Genomic DNA, 14,172 nt, shown 5'->3' with positions numbered 1-14,172 from the left:
AAATATTATCACATAAATGTGTGACGTCACAACGCGACCGCGCGAGCTAATTGACCCAATAATAAAAGCTCCTGCTTCCGATGGTTGTTCTGGCAGCGGGGAGCTGAGCACGCGCTGCCAGGTAAACCTTCCACCTCGACGTGGGCGCGACCGTGATTCCAAGGCGCGCCCCCGTGAAGTCATACGTCAGTGCGCTCGCCCCGCTTCTCGCGCGCTGGTTAAAAAGAAGGAGGAAACAGCAGCAGAAAACATGTGAGCGCTGTGAGCACTTAGAGACAACTTTTATTTTCCTCATGTTGTTTAGTTCCGAAGCTGCCGAACCGGTTTGAAGGAGCCTCCTCTCTACTGGACATTTCTTTAGGATAAATTTTATTTTTCTTCTTTTTATTTTACCTTTGTAAATGTCAAGTTAAAACATTTATTCTGAGGAAGGAGTTTGTTCATTTATTTCAGACATTTAAATCAAGAACAGTTTAATTTATTCATAATAGTATTTCTGCTGTTTGGAAAAAAATCAACCTGATAAACTGTTTTGCTGGGGAGAAATTTTAGGAGGAGGAGAAATTTTTTTTTTCTTTATTTTTGTTTTTGAAAGCATGAAGCATTTGCAGTTCGTGCTGGTCCTGGCCATCGCGGTGAACGTGTGGGAATGTGGGGACGCAAAGTTCGGAGAGAGAGGCGAGCTGAGCCCCAGGAGGAGGCGATGCTACGACGGCAGCCTGCCCAAGCGCCTCAAGAAGAGGGAGCGGAAGGTGCTGCTGGATGGCAGCAGCGGGGAGATCTGCCACAGGCTGTACCCACGCGTGTCCTGCTGTCCCACCAGGAGAGCCGCCTATCAGATCCTGCACCGCGGGGATGCCCGGGTAGGTTCAAGCAGGGATGCTGCAGGTTTGGGTAAAAAAAAACTAGAATATCTGCAGGCTGCTCATTAAACCAAACTAGTTTTATTTAATTGAAAGAAGCCGCGGTGTTATTAGGTGGGTGTTTTGAACATGCTGGTGTAACGTTTATCTGTGTCCAATTCGCTTCTGCGTTACCATGGCAATCAGTCGCCTGATCCCATCCTGCTTCCAGCTGAAGGTAGGAGAGCTCCCCTGCTTTAACCCGGAGCTGTGCGCTCAGAGCGCGGCTTGTTTCCCCCACAGTCCGGGGGGAGAGGAGACCCGGCGGAGCCTCCTCTGCCTTCCTCCTGCTGCTGGCTGGTTCCTCACTTTGTGTGACTCAAAAAGCCATATTGCATCATTTAATTTGCTCAAGTCATGCAAGTAAGAGGTGGGGGGTGGAGGTCTCCTCCTCCCTATACTCTGCCCACACACGGAGCCTCCACTGATTATGGCTAAAGAATAACAACAACACCATTGTGCCTGTTGGTTTCACTAATGGGAGAAGCTCCCCCCCCCCAACAGCTTTCAGAGGATGTTGTGTTGTTTTTTTTTTCCTCCTGACCAGCAAACTTACACCTTTTCCCAGACCTCCCCCTCATCTTTTTAACGCCTTTAATATAAAACTCTGAGATGTTATTTCCTGTTTGACACCAGGGCTGCAGAGAATGCTGTTTTACAGTTTTTGAAGTGCAAACTGAGCAGAATGTTTCCCCCTTTCAGGTTTTTATACCATGATGCAAATATCATCATATAAAAATGTCATCAAAATGTCAATATCATCCTAGTCGCTCTTTTTGTTTCCACTTAATGCCTTTCCAGATGTTTCCAAACAGCTGGATTAGGATCCGTTTTATTTTCAGCCCACTGACCCACAGTGCTCAGCAACATGTGGAGGAGGGGCTGCTGGCTTTTGATTGTGACCTTATTGGCTGGTATAAGCTAGAATCCCAGTGGTTCTGAGAGGGTAACCTTTTAAAGCCTTGGTACCGATGACCCGATTCTGATCGTTTAATCGTTATTATTTTTTTTTACTTTCAGGATTACAGCTTCAGCTTTAATCCTACAAAGACCCGTAGATATCAACTGATCCAGATGCAGATTATTTTGATATGTGCTGCGGATTTTTTTATCGAGTCAATTTTTGGAGCTCAGATGATTTTTTTTTTCTTCCTTCTTTACATGATAAGACAACAAATGTTACATCATTCTCGGTTTAAAGAAAAATAAAACCTTTAATAACGATTCGAGCCAAACGTTATCAAAGGAGAACAGATGGAGAAGCTGCGATGCCTGAGCTTCACCTGATCCGATGAACCACAGAACGAACGGTGCGTCTTTACATTTACAAACATTACTTTTAATCCTGATAGAATACCTCCTCCTCAGTCCCCTCTGCCTGTACAGAAACAACGTATTTTCCTGCTCTGAGAGCTTTAATCAAACCAGAGCGACTCGCCATCCTTACTGAGGCTCACACTAACTGTGCAGGACAGCGTTGGGTTGAAAGGAGCTGAACAGAACTTTGTAAATCAGAAGAGATGGTTCTGTGTTTTTCTGATCACAGCTCCTTCTATACAGAGGAATCATCTAAAACTGAAAAAAGTGATTTTGGATGTTGCCCTGGTGTTTATTAAAGAATAAGAAGAGCAAGGAAATCCCAGTTGAAGGGATCTCTGACTCTTACAGGTTGAGAACATGGTGATGCAGTGACAGTCACCTTATGGCTGTTCTCTAAAGCTCTGTAAACTCCATTGTAATGATCTCCGACAACCTGTGTGGAAGGTTCTGTCCACTTTTAGCCAGCTTGTTATTTTCTTTCTCTTTTCGGGAATTATGCCTCCAGAGATTGAGCAAAGCCCAACAAACAAAGGGCCGCTTGTTCTGGTTTGGATGATGGCAACATTGGAGTGGGTCCCAGCAACATATGGACACGGGGCACGGCTGAGAGCACACAGATGCCTCTCTCTGTGGACCGTGTGCCAGGCCATGGCACGCAGAATCAATGGGCACCTCAGAGCAGCGGAGCAGGCATGCCCACAACGCTGGACGGCACCGTGACACAGGAACATACAGTGTCACACATATGGGTTCAAGCCGCAGAGCTGCTTTCTCAGCACAGCGTGATAAATGATATCACTAAACGTGATCCGGGTCGGAGCTCGCCATCCGAAACAGAATAATAAATAACATTTTTCTCCTGTTCCAAGGGCAGATTCCTTCCTTGTATGTTTGTATATTTTTGCAGCGGAACATCGGGTTTTTGTCAGGGTCTCCAGCACCTCCTGCACCAACAGAACCCCGTGCCACTTTAAAGCGGCAGGTATTGTGCAGAGCTGCAGCCGGTTCTGCAGAGCGAGCGAGTTTAAGGCGTCCATATGTTAGCCCTGGGTCCCCTGCTTTAATTGACTTCGACAGACTGCTAATTTGTTGATACCAGAGTGGGAACGATGGGCCTGCCTATCTCCAAATTGGTGTTTACACATGGACCTCACACAGAGCCAAACACCACCGGCATGCTTGGCTGCCCAAACAGCGCAGCGTTTGACCTTAAACAGATTACATTGTGTTTTATTAAAGATAATTTGTTACGTAAATAATCCTGCTAATATCTTTTGGATTGCCTCCTGGTGTAGTTTTGCGTAATGACTCTGCTTTAGACTCTATTTGGGTTGGATTTTGGGCAGAGGATGGGGTCCTTTCTCGCCGTGCTCTTCCAGCAGGAAGAGTAAAGTTTGTGGTTTACTTTAAAGCAGTAGATGTTTTAAAGTCTGAATAAACTTAGCTGTGATTTATTTATTAAAAAAAGGCTTTTTTTCTACCCCTTATGTCATAGCATGGGTCACGCTGGATCAGCAGCTTCATAAATGTCTTGAAGTTTTTGAAATGTTGAGGTCAGGGATGCCTGGATGTCCTGAGAGATAAAGCTCATGTTGCCTCCTTCCTGCTTGATAAAAACATCTTTAGGTTTGAGACACGCTGTTTGGCTTTAGCGGCGTCTGCAGCAGGTTTGCATCACAAATATGACGGGATATAGACACCAGGCAGCTGTCATTCTCACAGTTTTGCTTTTTTACTTTTTTTAGGGCTACAGCTAACGATTATTTTGCAAATCTTTTCATCTGACGATTATTTTTTCGAGTAATCGATTAATAATCAGATAGCAAAAGTTTCCTTTAAGAGGACTTTTTTTCATCCAAAGATGAAACTAAAACATTTCCCCTTGAGGAGTTCTTGATAGAGCATATTGATTTTATCCTAAATGCAAATGTTTTCCATATTTTCTTTAAAAATTTGGTAGAATTGCAGCTCTAAGTGAGTCACTCTGTCAGCTAAAGGCATGTTTTAGATTCTCTACTGTAGTTAGCAACAAATCGATTAATCAATGAGTGAAATATTAATTCAATAATTGATTAATCACGAGTTATCCAATGGTTTCAGCCCTAGTAAAGTTTAGATTTGTGGTGTGTCAGATCATGTTATATTTTGGTTATTCATTTGGGATTTATTTGGACACTTAAGAAACGCTTCATCTTGAAATTAAAACAGCCGAATTCTTCATGTTTTTATTTTATTTTTTTCCCCTGGTATCTGAAAGGGTATCAAATATTTTTCATGGTATCAACATCAAGATTAAAATGATAGTATTGCAGCAACCCTGGCCTGTATTGATGGTTCTGTTGGAGCCGGTGCTGACTAGCTTTTAGAGATTTTAACCTGTTTGTCCTGGTTTGGTGTTTATGTGACTGGGTAGCGGCTGATTCTTCGCTCCACACTATGCTGAGTAACATGAGTTGAAGTTTCCAAACGAACGCTCGGCCCTTTTAATAAGGTGCTGCTTCTCTTTGTGTGTGGTCTCCAGATTTTCTCCACCAACAACACAGACTGCGGACATCTCCTGGAGGAGATCAAGTGTGCGCGCTGCTCCCCTAATGCCCAGGTGCTGTTCCACTCCTTGGACATGGATCGGGTGCCACACAGAGAGCCGGACCTGCCGCGCTTCTGCCAGGACTTCTGCCGGGAGTTCTATTACACCTGCAGGGGGCACATACCAGGTAATTACAGCCCCAACAGGGGAGATGGATGCAGCTTTAACCATGGCCTGTGTGGTCAGCCATACAAACATCCACAGAAAGGAAGCACTCTATGTTTTGTTTTTTGCTTCTTACGGGTTCTGTTGTGTCGAACTTCACAGCAGATTTTATTTCTTTTTTGAGAGCCAGTTTATTGACACAGCTGTCACCTCACCTCAGTCCTAAAGCGTCGCTCCTCGCCATACTTAAGCATTTGTACATTTAAGATAAGAATTTGTTTGGAATGATCCTTTAGAGTTTGACTCTGGATCAGAGTCTCGCTGAAGACGTGATGCAGAGAGAGAATTGCTCTCTGTATGACGCCATCAGGTCTCTAACTGTTATCAGGGCGAAATTAATCTTATTGTTAGTAAAATAAACTTGAATTAGAAAGGTTTATTGGGAGAATTTTGGAGCTGCTTGTCACTCCTCCATCTTCACTCCTCCATCAGAGCTACTGGTCGCTGCTCCAGTTGCAGCAATGAATTGAACTGGTTCTTTTTATGCTGCATCCGGCTGCAGATCCCAGCAGGAGAGAAGAAGGAGGAACTTTTCCACACAGCAGAAACGGCAAAGTCCAGTAAGGACTCTGGACCAACGAGCTTTCACGTCATCAAAACAATGAAAACATCCGCCTGTTGCTGGTTAGAGCAGAGGCTGTGAAAAGGAGTTAAATATGTTGGAAACCTTACCTTATTAATCAACTTTATTAATAAAAAATCTAAATGTTCCTCCGCTAATGACCTCCTTGGGCTTCCGTAGCTCAGAGTGACGTCAGTTTGTCACTTTCTGTCCTTATGTTCCCTGGTAGCTGATAAACGAGCTCACTGTGTGACACCAGCAGCTGCTGACGTTCAGTCTGTCAAACATTCATGTTTTACCAGCAGGTTTCACAGCTTGAATTTTGTTGCCCTTTAAATGAAGGTCGCCTCCCAGAGGGAAGAGTCAAATAAAAGATCATTTTATGTTACGAAACTAAAAGGAAGAAAAAAAATGATTCAATGTTTTCATATTTTTTTGGGTCAAAAATGCATTTATGTTGATTGACTGGCAGTTGAGCCATTTCTTTAATTTTCTGACAAGAAAATAACTTTTAACATATAAATGATTTGGAAAAAAACCTAAATTTTCCAGTAGCAATATTCACAATGATTCTCCTCAATGTTAGGCTTCTTATGGTAAACCTGAAATAAAAACAGCTGGTAAAACCGCTTGAAACTGAACACAGTTTGTTCAATAAAAAGTCTAATAAATTAGCTTTCTTCTTCTCCTTAAACTCCAAGTAGGTCAGTAAATAAAAGTCAGACCTCCTCTATCTAATATCCATCTAAGCTCCTCACTAGCAGCTCAATCTTCTCCTGATCTGGGTTCCTCTGTCTGACCTGTTGCTCTGCTCTTCTCCCTTCCTCATTTTGATTCCCTGCCTCGGACCCTCATGTCCTTGCATGATATTATAACATGATAAAAATTGACAGATTCACAGGTTTTCAGGCTCATTTCTGTTGCTAAACATACAGAATAGCTTCAGGCTGCATACCTAAGGTTCAAACAAATCCAAACCTTAACTGTTATAGTTCTGCAGAAATAATGAGATACTGACTACAGATTGTCTTCAAAATCTAAACCTGACATCAGACCTCACCTGTTCTGCTTTCTGGACCTTTTCCATCAGTATTGGGATTTTTAAACCTTCCCTCAGACCCTGATCTCACAGCAGCTTCCTCCGTCTCTCCATCTTTCACTGCTTCAGTGTCTCAGTGCTAAAGTACTTTCATTCACCTGATTGGACATAGTTACCCATAATACCTAACTTTTAAACAGCTGAGTATCATGTGTAACTGTTACTAACACTGACTTTCTCTGATGGTCAGATTCTGTTAAAATGAGATGAAAAATATTGATTGGATCATATAGGATACTTGGGAAAGCTGGTGAAGTTAGCAGCTAAAAAAAGGACAGGTATCCATAGCGACATGGGTGTATATTTTTCTTTTAGAGACAGGTAGGGTGGGATCCCTTCCACTGACTGCATGGTGCATTAAGTGATTCGGAAGGAGAAACAGGTAGGGGTCAAAACTCACCTCCCTCAAAATCCAATGTGGCTGCCTAGTGCTTTAAACACCTTAAACACTTTATTTCCATTGGTAGTAGTTTGCATCCTATCTAATTATCTATAATAGAAAGCCCTGAAGTGAATAATGTACTCTAGTGTTTAAATGCAGAGTTCAGTTACCTCACTGGTTTCCAGCCCTCCAGTAAAACGTGTTTGGTATGCTTTTGGTTTTATCCATTTTCTGATCAAATAGGGGAATAATGATGTTTTTACATAGCAGTTCTCTAAAGATTCATTCCTGCATGTCTGCAGGACTTCGAAGAGGCTTTGAAAATTTTCTTTTTTTTTTCCTTTCAAAGGTCTTTTTGTCAAGCAAAAGGCAACTGTAAGCCACAAGATAAGGGTTATTATTTGTTTATGTTCTTTAAGTTTCCCCGTGAATCATAAACCAAATAGGCAGCTGACAAATTCAATACACCAGACAGCAAAATCCTGGTTTAAATATGTATAGCCTATATACAGTATATATATATATATATATATATCACCATAAGCTTTGAGTTTAGCAAGTTTAAGTCCAGTAGATCTCCAAAAGCAGCACAGAGAGGATTTTGTAGGATGTCAGATAGATTATAAAATAGAATCCCAGAACCTGGTCAGGTTCAACACCTGCTGAAGCAATGTACCAGGTGAATCTCTGGATATTCCACAAGCTGGATCAGCATCTGGATATATTGATGTAATTTTTACCTTCCACAAGATCACCTGATGGACAGTTAGAGATTGAATAAGTGCATGAAGAGCATGCATGAAGTATGCAGCTGGCCAAGGAAAGCTCCTCACAGGTTATCTGTAATGTCACTTGGTGAACATGAAACCAGGAAGTGGCTTTTTTCCTCCTTTAAGCAGGAAACATCTCCTGGAAGCTCTGTTTCTTAAAAAGCTCTGCTTCTCTGAAGTTTGACCCTGACAGGTTTAGTAGCTGCAGAGATTATGATGCATCAGCTTTGCTCTGCACCTGAAAGCACCTGCTCTTCAGACAGTTTTCCATGTAGTCGAGATTTCAAAGAACACCCCCGAAATGATCAAATGCTTCAGGCGCCCTCCAAACACTTTCTGCTCAAACTGGAAGACAAGGACGGCTTCAGACACTTTGTTCATCCACAGACATCCCCCTGCATCAAACGGTTTGTTTGCTTGAAACGTTCAACACCAGAGCATCAGCTGAGAGCGGTGACAGCGCCCTCGCAGAGAACAGGCCGCCGCGCAGGAAGAACACTTGTTAGAGAAGTTAGGTTTCTAGCTCCGACATTGACAGACAGACGCTCAGGCTCCAAGAGGAGAGAAATCCTCTCCTCCTTCTCCTGCTCCTCACTCAGCCCCGCACAGGTCAGCATATGTGGTGACGAATGACACATTTATTTTTCTACAAAGCTTGTGTGTATGTAAAACTGCTGAAGTGCATCAAGATGTCAAGTGCTCTGGGTGGGCCACCCAGGTTGGCTTGGAAGATAACCAGATGGAGGAATGAGTTCAGCGCTGGGGAGCCAGGAGCATGGACACTGTTTCTCTTTGTCCGCCACCTTCTCCTGCCTCTCTGTCCCCTTTGTTTTAAACTTTTCTAAACACATTCAACGGAATCTAGAAAACAAAGTTTATTACATGTTTGATCGTATTTTTAGATTTTTTTTTTTTATCATTCACAGACTCAGACAGCAAAGGTTAAAGAAGGAGCCTTTAAAGCATTTCTCAGCTATCGTCCTGCTTCCATAAAACTGACTGCCGTGTCTTGATTAGGCAGCGTACTTGGCTCCCGTTTCTCCTTAAAGATATTTACTGCCTGGAGTCTTACTTCTGCCCCCACCTCCTCCAGACCCCTCATATCTGCCTCCGCTTGTTCCCTCATCCTGCACCCAAGGTCCCCGAGCAGCACGGTTAAGATAACTGCCGAAACGGGTGTGTGGGTGGTATAGCCGGAGCGCTGCGTGTGTTTGATCTCCATGTTGTGTTTAGATGTTTGAGGGGATATCCTATCACCTCCAGTATGTGATGCGGTCAGCCCTTGCGGTGTGTGGCAGGAGAAGGAGATGAAAGGAGGGACTGGGAGAGTCCTGTTTGTGTTTTTTATCACCGACGTATTCGCTCTCCTCCGTCCTCCAAAGGATCGTCTGGAGGAAACCTTCTTGTCAGGGTTGTTTTCAGGTCTCAAAGTACCTCTGAGACCGTGTTGTTTTCTCTCCAGAACAGTTCTGTGAACACACTGGCTGTAGGATAACTCCTGCCTCACCTTTTGTCTGCTTTGCGAAACACCTCGTCGTTGTTTCACAAATTAGCTAAGGCATGTATCTCACCATGGAAACATTTTGTTTACTCTGGGTGACGAGCCGCGTTGAACAGGCCGATTGTTTGAATTTGCTTGCTGTTCCAGGATGCAGCCCGGTAATGCAAAACAGCCACGTTTTCCAAGGTTAACCAAGTTGCCGCGTTTTTCTGGTGCTTGTTTACTGAAGATATTCAGGAAATATACCGTAGCAGATGTTAAATCTAAGGTGAGATCAGTTTTAGTAAACCTGCTTTTACTTTCCTGCCATCATGATGCTTCCGACCCACTATGTGCTCTTTTGGAGTGTTGCCCAAATCAGGCGTGGCCAAAGAGGGCAGTGAATATTATGCATATCATTTGTACGACATTAAAGGTTAAAATGCTTCTTTGTCCACTCCAAGCAGTCCTTTGTAATAAGGACACCTGTTGTCTAAAACACCATGCAGTCCTTAAACCACAGGGAATTAACAAAATGATGGGAATTAATAGAAAAAAGTTGAAATCTAAAATACTGAAATTTGTCTCCTAGCAACAGTTTTAGGTCAAACTAGGCAGATGTAGATTTGTTATCTCAAAAATCCAGGTTGAACTCCTCCTGGCCAGTGAGTTACAGACTCAAGCTCCTCCTGTCTCAATCTGTACCGTTTCCTTGCCAGTTGCTGGGTTTGCTAATGCTATCCAGTTCAAACATTTATCTTAAGCCAAAGGTTCCTTAGAGAAGACTTTATAGAAATTAAACCAGGTGAAACTAAACTTTTCCATTTGAGTTCTGGATAGAGCATATTGATAGACGAAAAAGTCTATTTTATCTTAAATGCAAAGTGTTAATAGATTTTCTTTACAATTTTGGTATAATTACGGCTCTAAGTGGGTGGCTCTGTCAGCTAAAGGCCTGTTTTAGAGTCTCTATACTCCAGTCAGTGATTAATTATTACTAAATAGTCATCGATTCTTTCAATAATTGATTAATCGGATTTATTGTTTCAGCCGTAATCTTAACAGTTCAGAAGGGAAGAGTCAACCTCCCCTTTCCTTCTGAACGTCTTTGCTTCCTTCACTCGGCACCAGAGCTCTAAAACACATTCGATTTACTTCCTGGTTTTTTCTTTCGGGTTAAAATGCGAAATCTAACTTAGAGAAGACACATTTTCTCAGCTCTACCACGGAGCTTGGGTAACACCGTCTCACGCGACTTCAACCTACTCTTTCCACTGGTGCAAAATCCTTTTAAATAGTCCAGAGATAAATATGTATGTATTTCGGTGCTGCCAACATTTCAAAAACAATTATACATATACTTTTTTATAAGTAAAATTAGTGCCCTTATTCTGCTCCATTGTAGACGTTCTGCATTTGTATTATTTCTGAAAATGTTATCATTTTGATGAAAAAGCTGTAGCTTTGACTTTTTTAGAAAACCAGAATTAGTGATTGTAATGAAGTTACTATATTAGGGCAACTCTATTGTTGTTTATGATAATATAAAAAAAAATGATTGGAAAGAAAGTTGGATCCGCATCATTCATCTGATTTCTGATCCAGCTAATTAGTCAATCAGTGTATCTCCAGGCAGCAGCAGAGGCTGTAGGCCTAAATGACACCATAATACTTGGTGTTATGTGATAATGCTAGTGCAAAAATGATCCGGCCAAATTATATTACGATATATTTCTTCATTTTTGTCGATAGGATATACCTACAACATTAATTAAAACTACATAAAAGCCTCAGAAATTAGCTGTTACGTAGTTTTGATGGTGAAGACTCAGCAGTGAGCTAAGTGTGCGTGTGCTGTCTCTACTAGAGCTGTTCCAAGCTGACGTGGATGAATTCTGCCAGTACTACGGGAGGAGAGGCGCCGGTTTATGTTTTCCTGATTATCAACGGAGACATCCCCTCGGGCAAGATTCCAACTACCTGGAAGATGAGAAGATAGAAGATCTCAGCAGGTTTGTGGCTCTAATTCTCAGCGCTTTATTTTATCTGACCCCATCAGATAACAGTTTGACACGGCTCCATTAAATCCACCCAAAATTTTGGAAATGACCCTTTCAGATCCTCCCAGAAAACGGGCTAAGCTCGGTGGCAGGGGTCTCTATGGCAACCCAACGAGTTATTGCAAAAAACCCTAAAGTAAACAGGAAATTTTAGAATAGGAGTATTTAATTATGTGTTAATGAAAGACACTTTAGAGCAGGCATCCCCAACCTCAGTCCTCGAGGCCTCCTGTCCTGCAGGTTTTAGAGGTTTTCTTGCTCCATTACAGCTGATTTTAATTGAAAGCTGATTAACAGGCTTTTGATCTACTGCAATCAATATAATCAGCTGTGCTAAAGCAGGGAAACCTCTAAAACCTGCAGGACAGCGGTCCTTGAGGACAGACTTTGTGGATGCCTGCTTTAGACAATACTTGAACAGCAACTGTAGACCCACCAATCAAGCTTATTTTTTTTAGTAAGTGTAAATAATACTCTTGCATTTTAGATACATACGTGCAAACACTATCTGCCTTTAGCATCTTGGTTATATGATGTACAACAAGCTCTAATCGGGGGGATTTATTTTATTTTATTTAACCTTTATTTAACTAGGGAAAAAAATCCCATTGAGATTAAAAAAGCTCTTTTTCAAGGGAGTCCTGGCCAGGAGGCAGCACAGTTACATAAGATACATTAAACATAGATACATCACAATAAATGACAGGTACATAAAATAATAAAAACATATCAAGTAAAACGATTACAGATCATTGATGCTGCTTCAAATTCTTTCACTTTCAACTTAAAAGCATTTAAAGATAAAAACGCAGTAAAGTCAAGGATTAGTTAAGCCTGGTGGCTTATAGTACAGTGGGTGAGATGTTGCATGTGGTCGAGGGCCAGCAGTGATAAAACAACATATCTTAGGTCTGGGTGATAAATCTTTTGTATTATGTTTTCAAATTTGTTGTTTATGAAGATTACAGTTTTGTAAAATCAGGATTTTCTTTTTTACACCACTGCCCTCCTAATAATCCTGGTGTCCAAAAAGGCATCCGGCTGTCACTTTTCCTTCTTAGATGTTTACTCAAAGCTGATAAACCAGCTGATTGTGTAATACTGTGAGCTGCAAACACTTAGTTTGCGAGGCCCGCCACCTTTTTCACAAACATGTTTAACAGTTTGGATTAAAGTTTTCAAAACTCTTTTAAACTTTGATTTGATCTGAGGTTTTATTTCTGTCGCTATACCCTAATAAATCTGCAGCATGGTTAGCACAGGTTAGATATTAGAGAGGAAAGATGACGTTTAAACGGGATTTTACTTCTAAATTACTCAGAGGTTTAGAGAAATCTCTCTACTCAGGCTTTTAAACTCCAGAGATGAAGGGTACAGGTCATAAAAGCTGATCTCTCTGCCTGCTGTTCATTCCTTGTTCCGAACTTAAAATCCCCCGTTGCCTCTTACGCCACCATAGCTGGAATATTGAGGACCACCATCATTCCTTGACCTTTTTTCTCCTTCGTGTTTCCCAGGAAACACAAACACAACTGCTACTGCACTCAGGAGGTGTTGAGTGGTCTGAGGCAGCCGGTTGCCGTGGTGCACTGCGGCGATGGCTCTCAGCGGCTTTTTGTCGTTGAGAGAGAAGGATTGGTCAGGATACTCAACCACAACCTTGAACTTATGAAGGAGCCCTTCCTGGACCTCCACAAGATGGTGCAGAGCGGCCTGAAGGTAGGAGAGCACCTGGTTCCATTGTTCTATATCTTTCTTGATTATTCTTGCGTCGTCATGAGACCTGAGAGGGTGAACTTAAAACCCCCAAAAAAGATTAAAACCCAGATTATATATTGAGTTATGTCCTGTGGTGTCATGTATTTTTATTGTCTGTTAGGTTTAGGAATTTTACTCATTATTAGTTTTTTTTTATGTTTGAGGTCAGCCTTGGTGTGGACGGCAAGAATAAATGAAAATGTTTAGTTCCTAGACAGCTAAGTATTTATACCCCTTTAACATTTATATTATTTTCTAATATTACAATCAAAACTCTAAGTGGATTATTAGAGGGTTTATGTGACAGGCCGCCCAAAAGTAGAGTCATGCATTTAATAGAATCCTCTTTTGGTTACAATATCAAGTAGTTTGTGGTATATATTAAATTTACTTCCCAATATTTCCGCTCAGTGCTGTTTATAGATCTAGTTCAATCAGATCACGCAGTCAGATTAAAGGTTCAAAGTTTCTATCTGGACGCAATCTTCAGCTGATTGCATGCAGTCACTTTGCAGGATTCTCTCCTCCTGGATGAACATGTAGAGGCAAAAACAGGTCCAACTCTTTCATCTATAATCTAAGGTGTTGATGGCAGCAGCACAGCTGATATTTCTCTCCAGGATGGAGTCACACAAAAAGCAGAGAGATCATAAAGTTAGAGGTTGAACTGACAAATACTGCAGAATGGGAGGTTAAAGATAGAATGAAGCAGAATGAGAAAAGTGGTCCCTATATCCTCCAGCAGTCTAAGCCTATAGCAGCATAATTATAGAGATAGCTCAAGATAACCTGAGCCACTCTAACTATAATCTTCAAAAAGGTTTAAGCCTATATTCCTTGTCTGCCTCCCACATCCAGAGGATATTCTCTTGGGACGTAGTGGCAGTATTTGCTGATTGAGGTGAGCTGCTGCAAGGAGGGGAGGGGCGGGGGTTATATTCAACTGCCTGCTGCCATTTCCAAAGGACTGATGTGTTGTTACATGTTTAAGAAACAACATGAAGGGATCTTTAGATTACTTGCAAGATTAGGGCTGGGTAATTTGGCAAAGTTATGTCACAATGTTTTGGTTATAAGATTACAATTT

General features: G+C 41.8%; 1 protein-coding gene across 1 annotated transcript in view; it reads left to right on the top strand.

Moving 5' to 3' along the window:
• Window positions 1-258: 258 nt before the first annotated feature.
• Window positions 259-14,172, top strand: part of hhip (hedgehog interacting protein) — a 46,409-nt gene continuing 32,495 nt past the window's right edge. Inside the window, exons 1-4 of the mRNA XM_015390428.1 lie at window positions 259-863; window positions 4,744-4,936; window positions 11,135-11,279; window positions 12,845-13,046. Coding sequence (XP_015245914.1) covers window positions 597-863; window positions 4,744-4,936; window positions 11,135-11,279; window positions 12,845-13,046 — 807 coding nt within the window. The 5' untranslated portion in view covers window positions 259-596. The remainder of the gene's footprint in view (window positions 864-4,743; window positions 4,937-11,134; window positions 11,280-12,844; window positions 13,047-14,172) is intronic.

This window comes from Cyprinodon variegatus, unplaced genomic scaffold (assembly GCF_000732505.1).
Source record: "Cyprinodon variegatus isolate N-32 unplaced genomic scaffold, C_variegatus-1.0 Scaffold498, whole genome shotgun sequence".
Classification (NCBI taxonomy): domain Eukaryota; kingdom Metazoa; phylum Chordata; class Actinopteri; order Cyprinodontiformes; family Cyprinodontidae; genus Cyprinodon; species Cyprinodon variegatus.
This window is presented reverse-complemented; position numbering and strand designations above follow the sequence as displayed.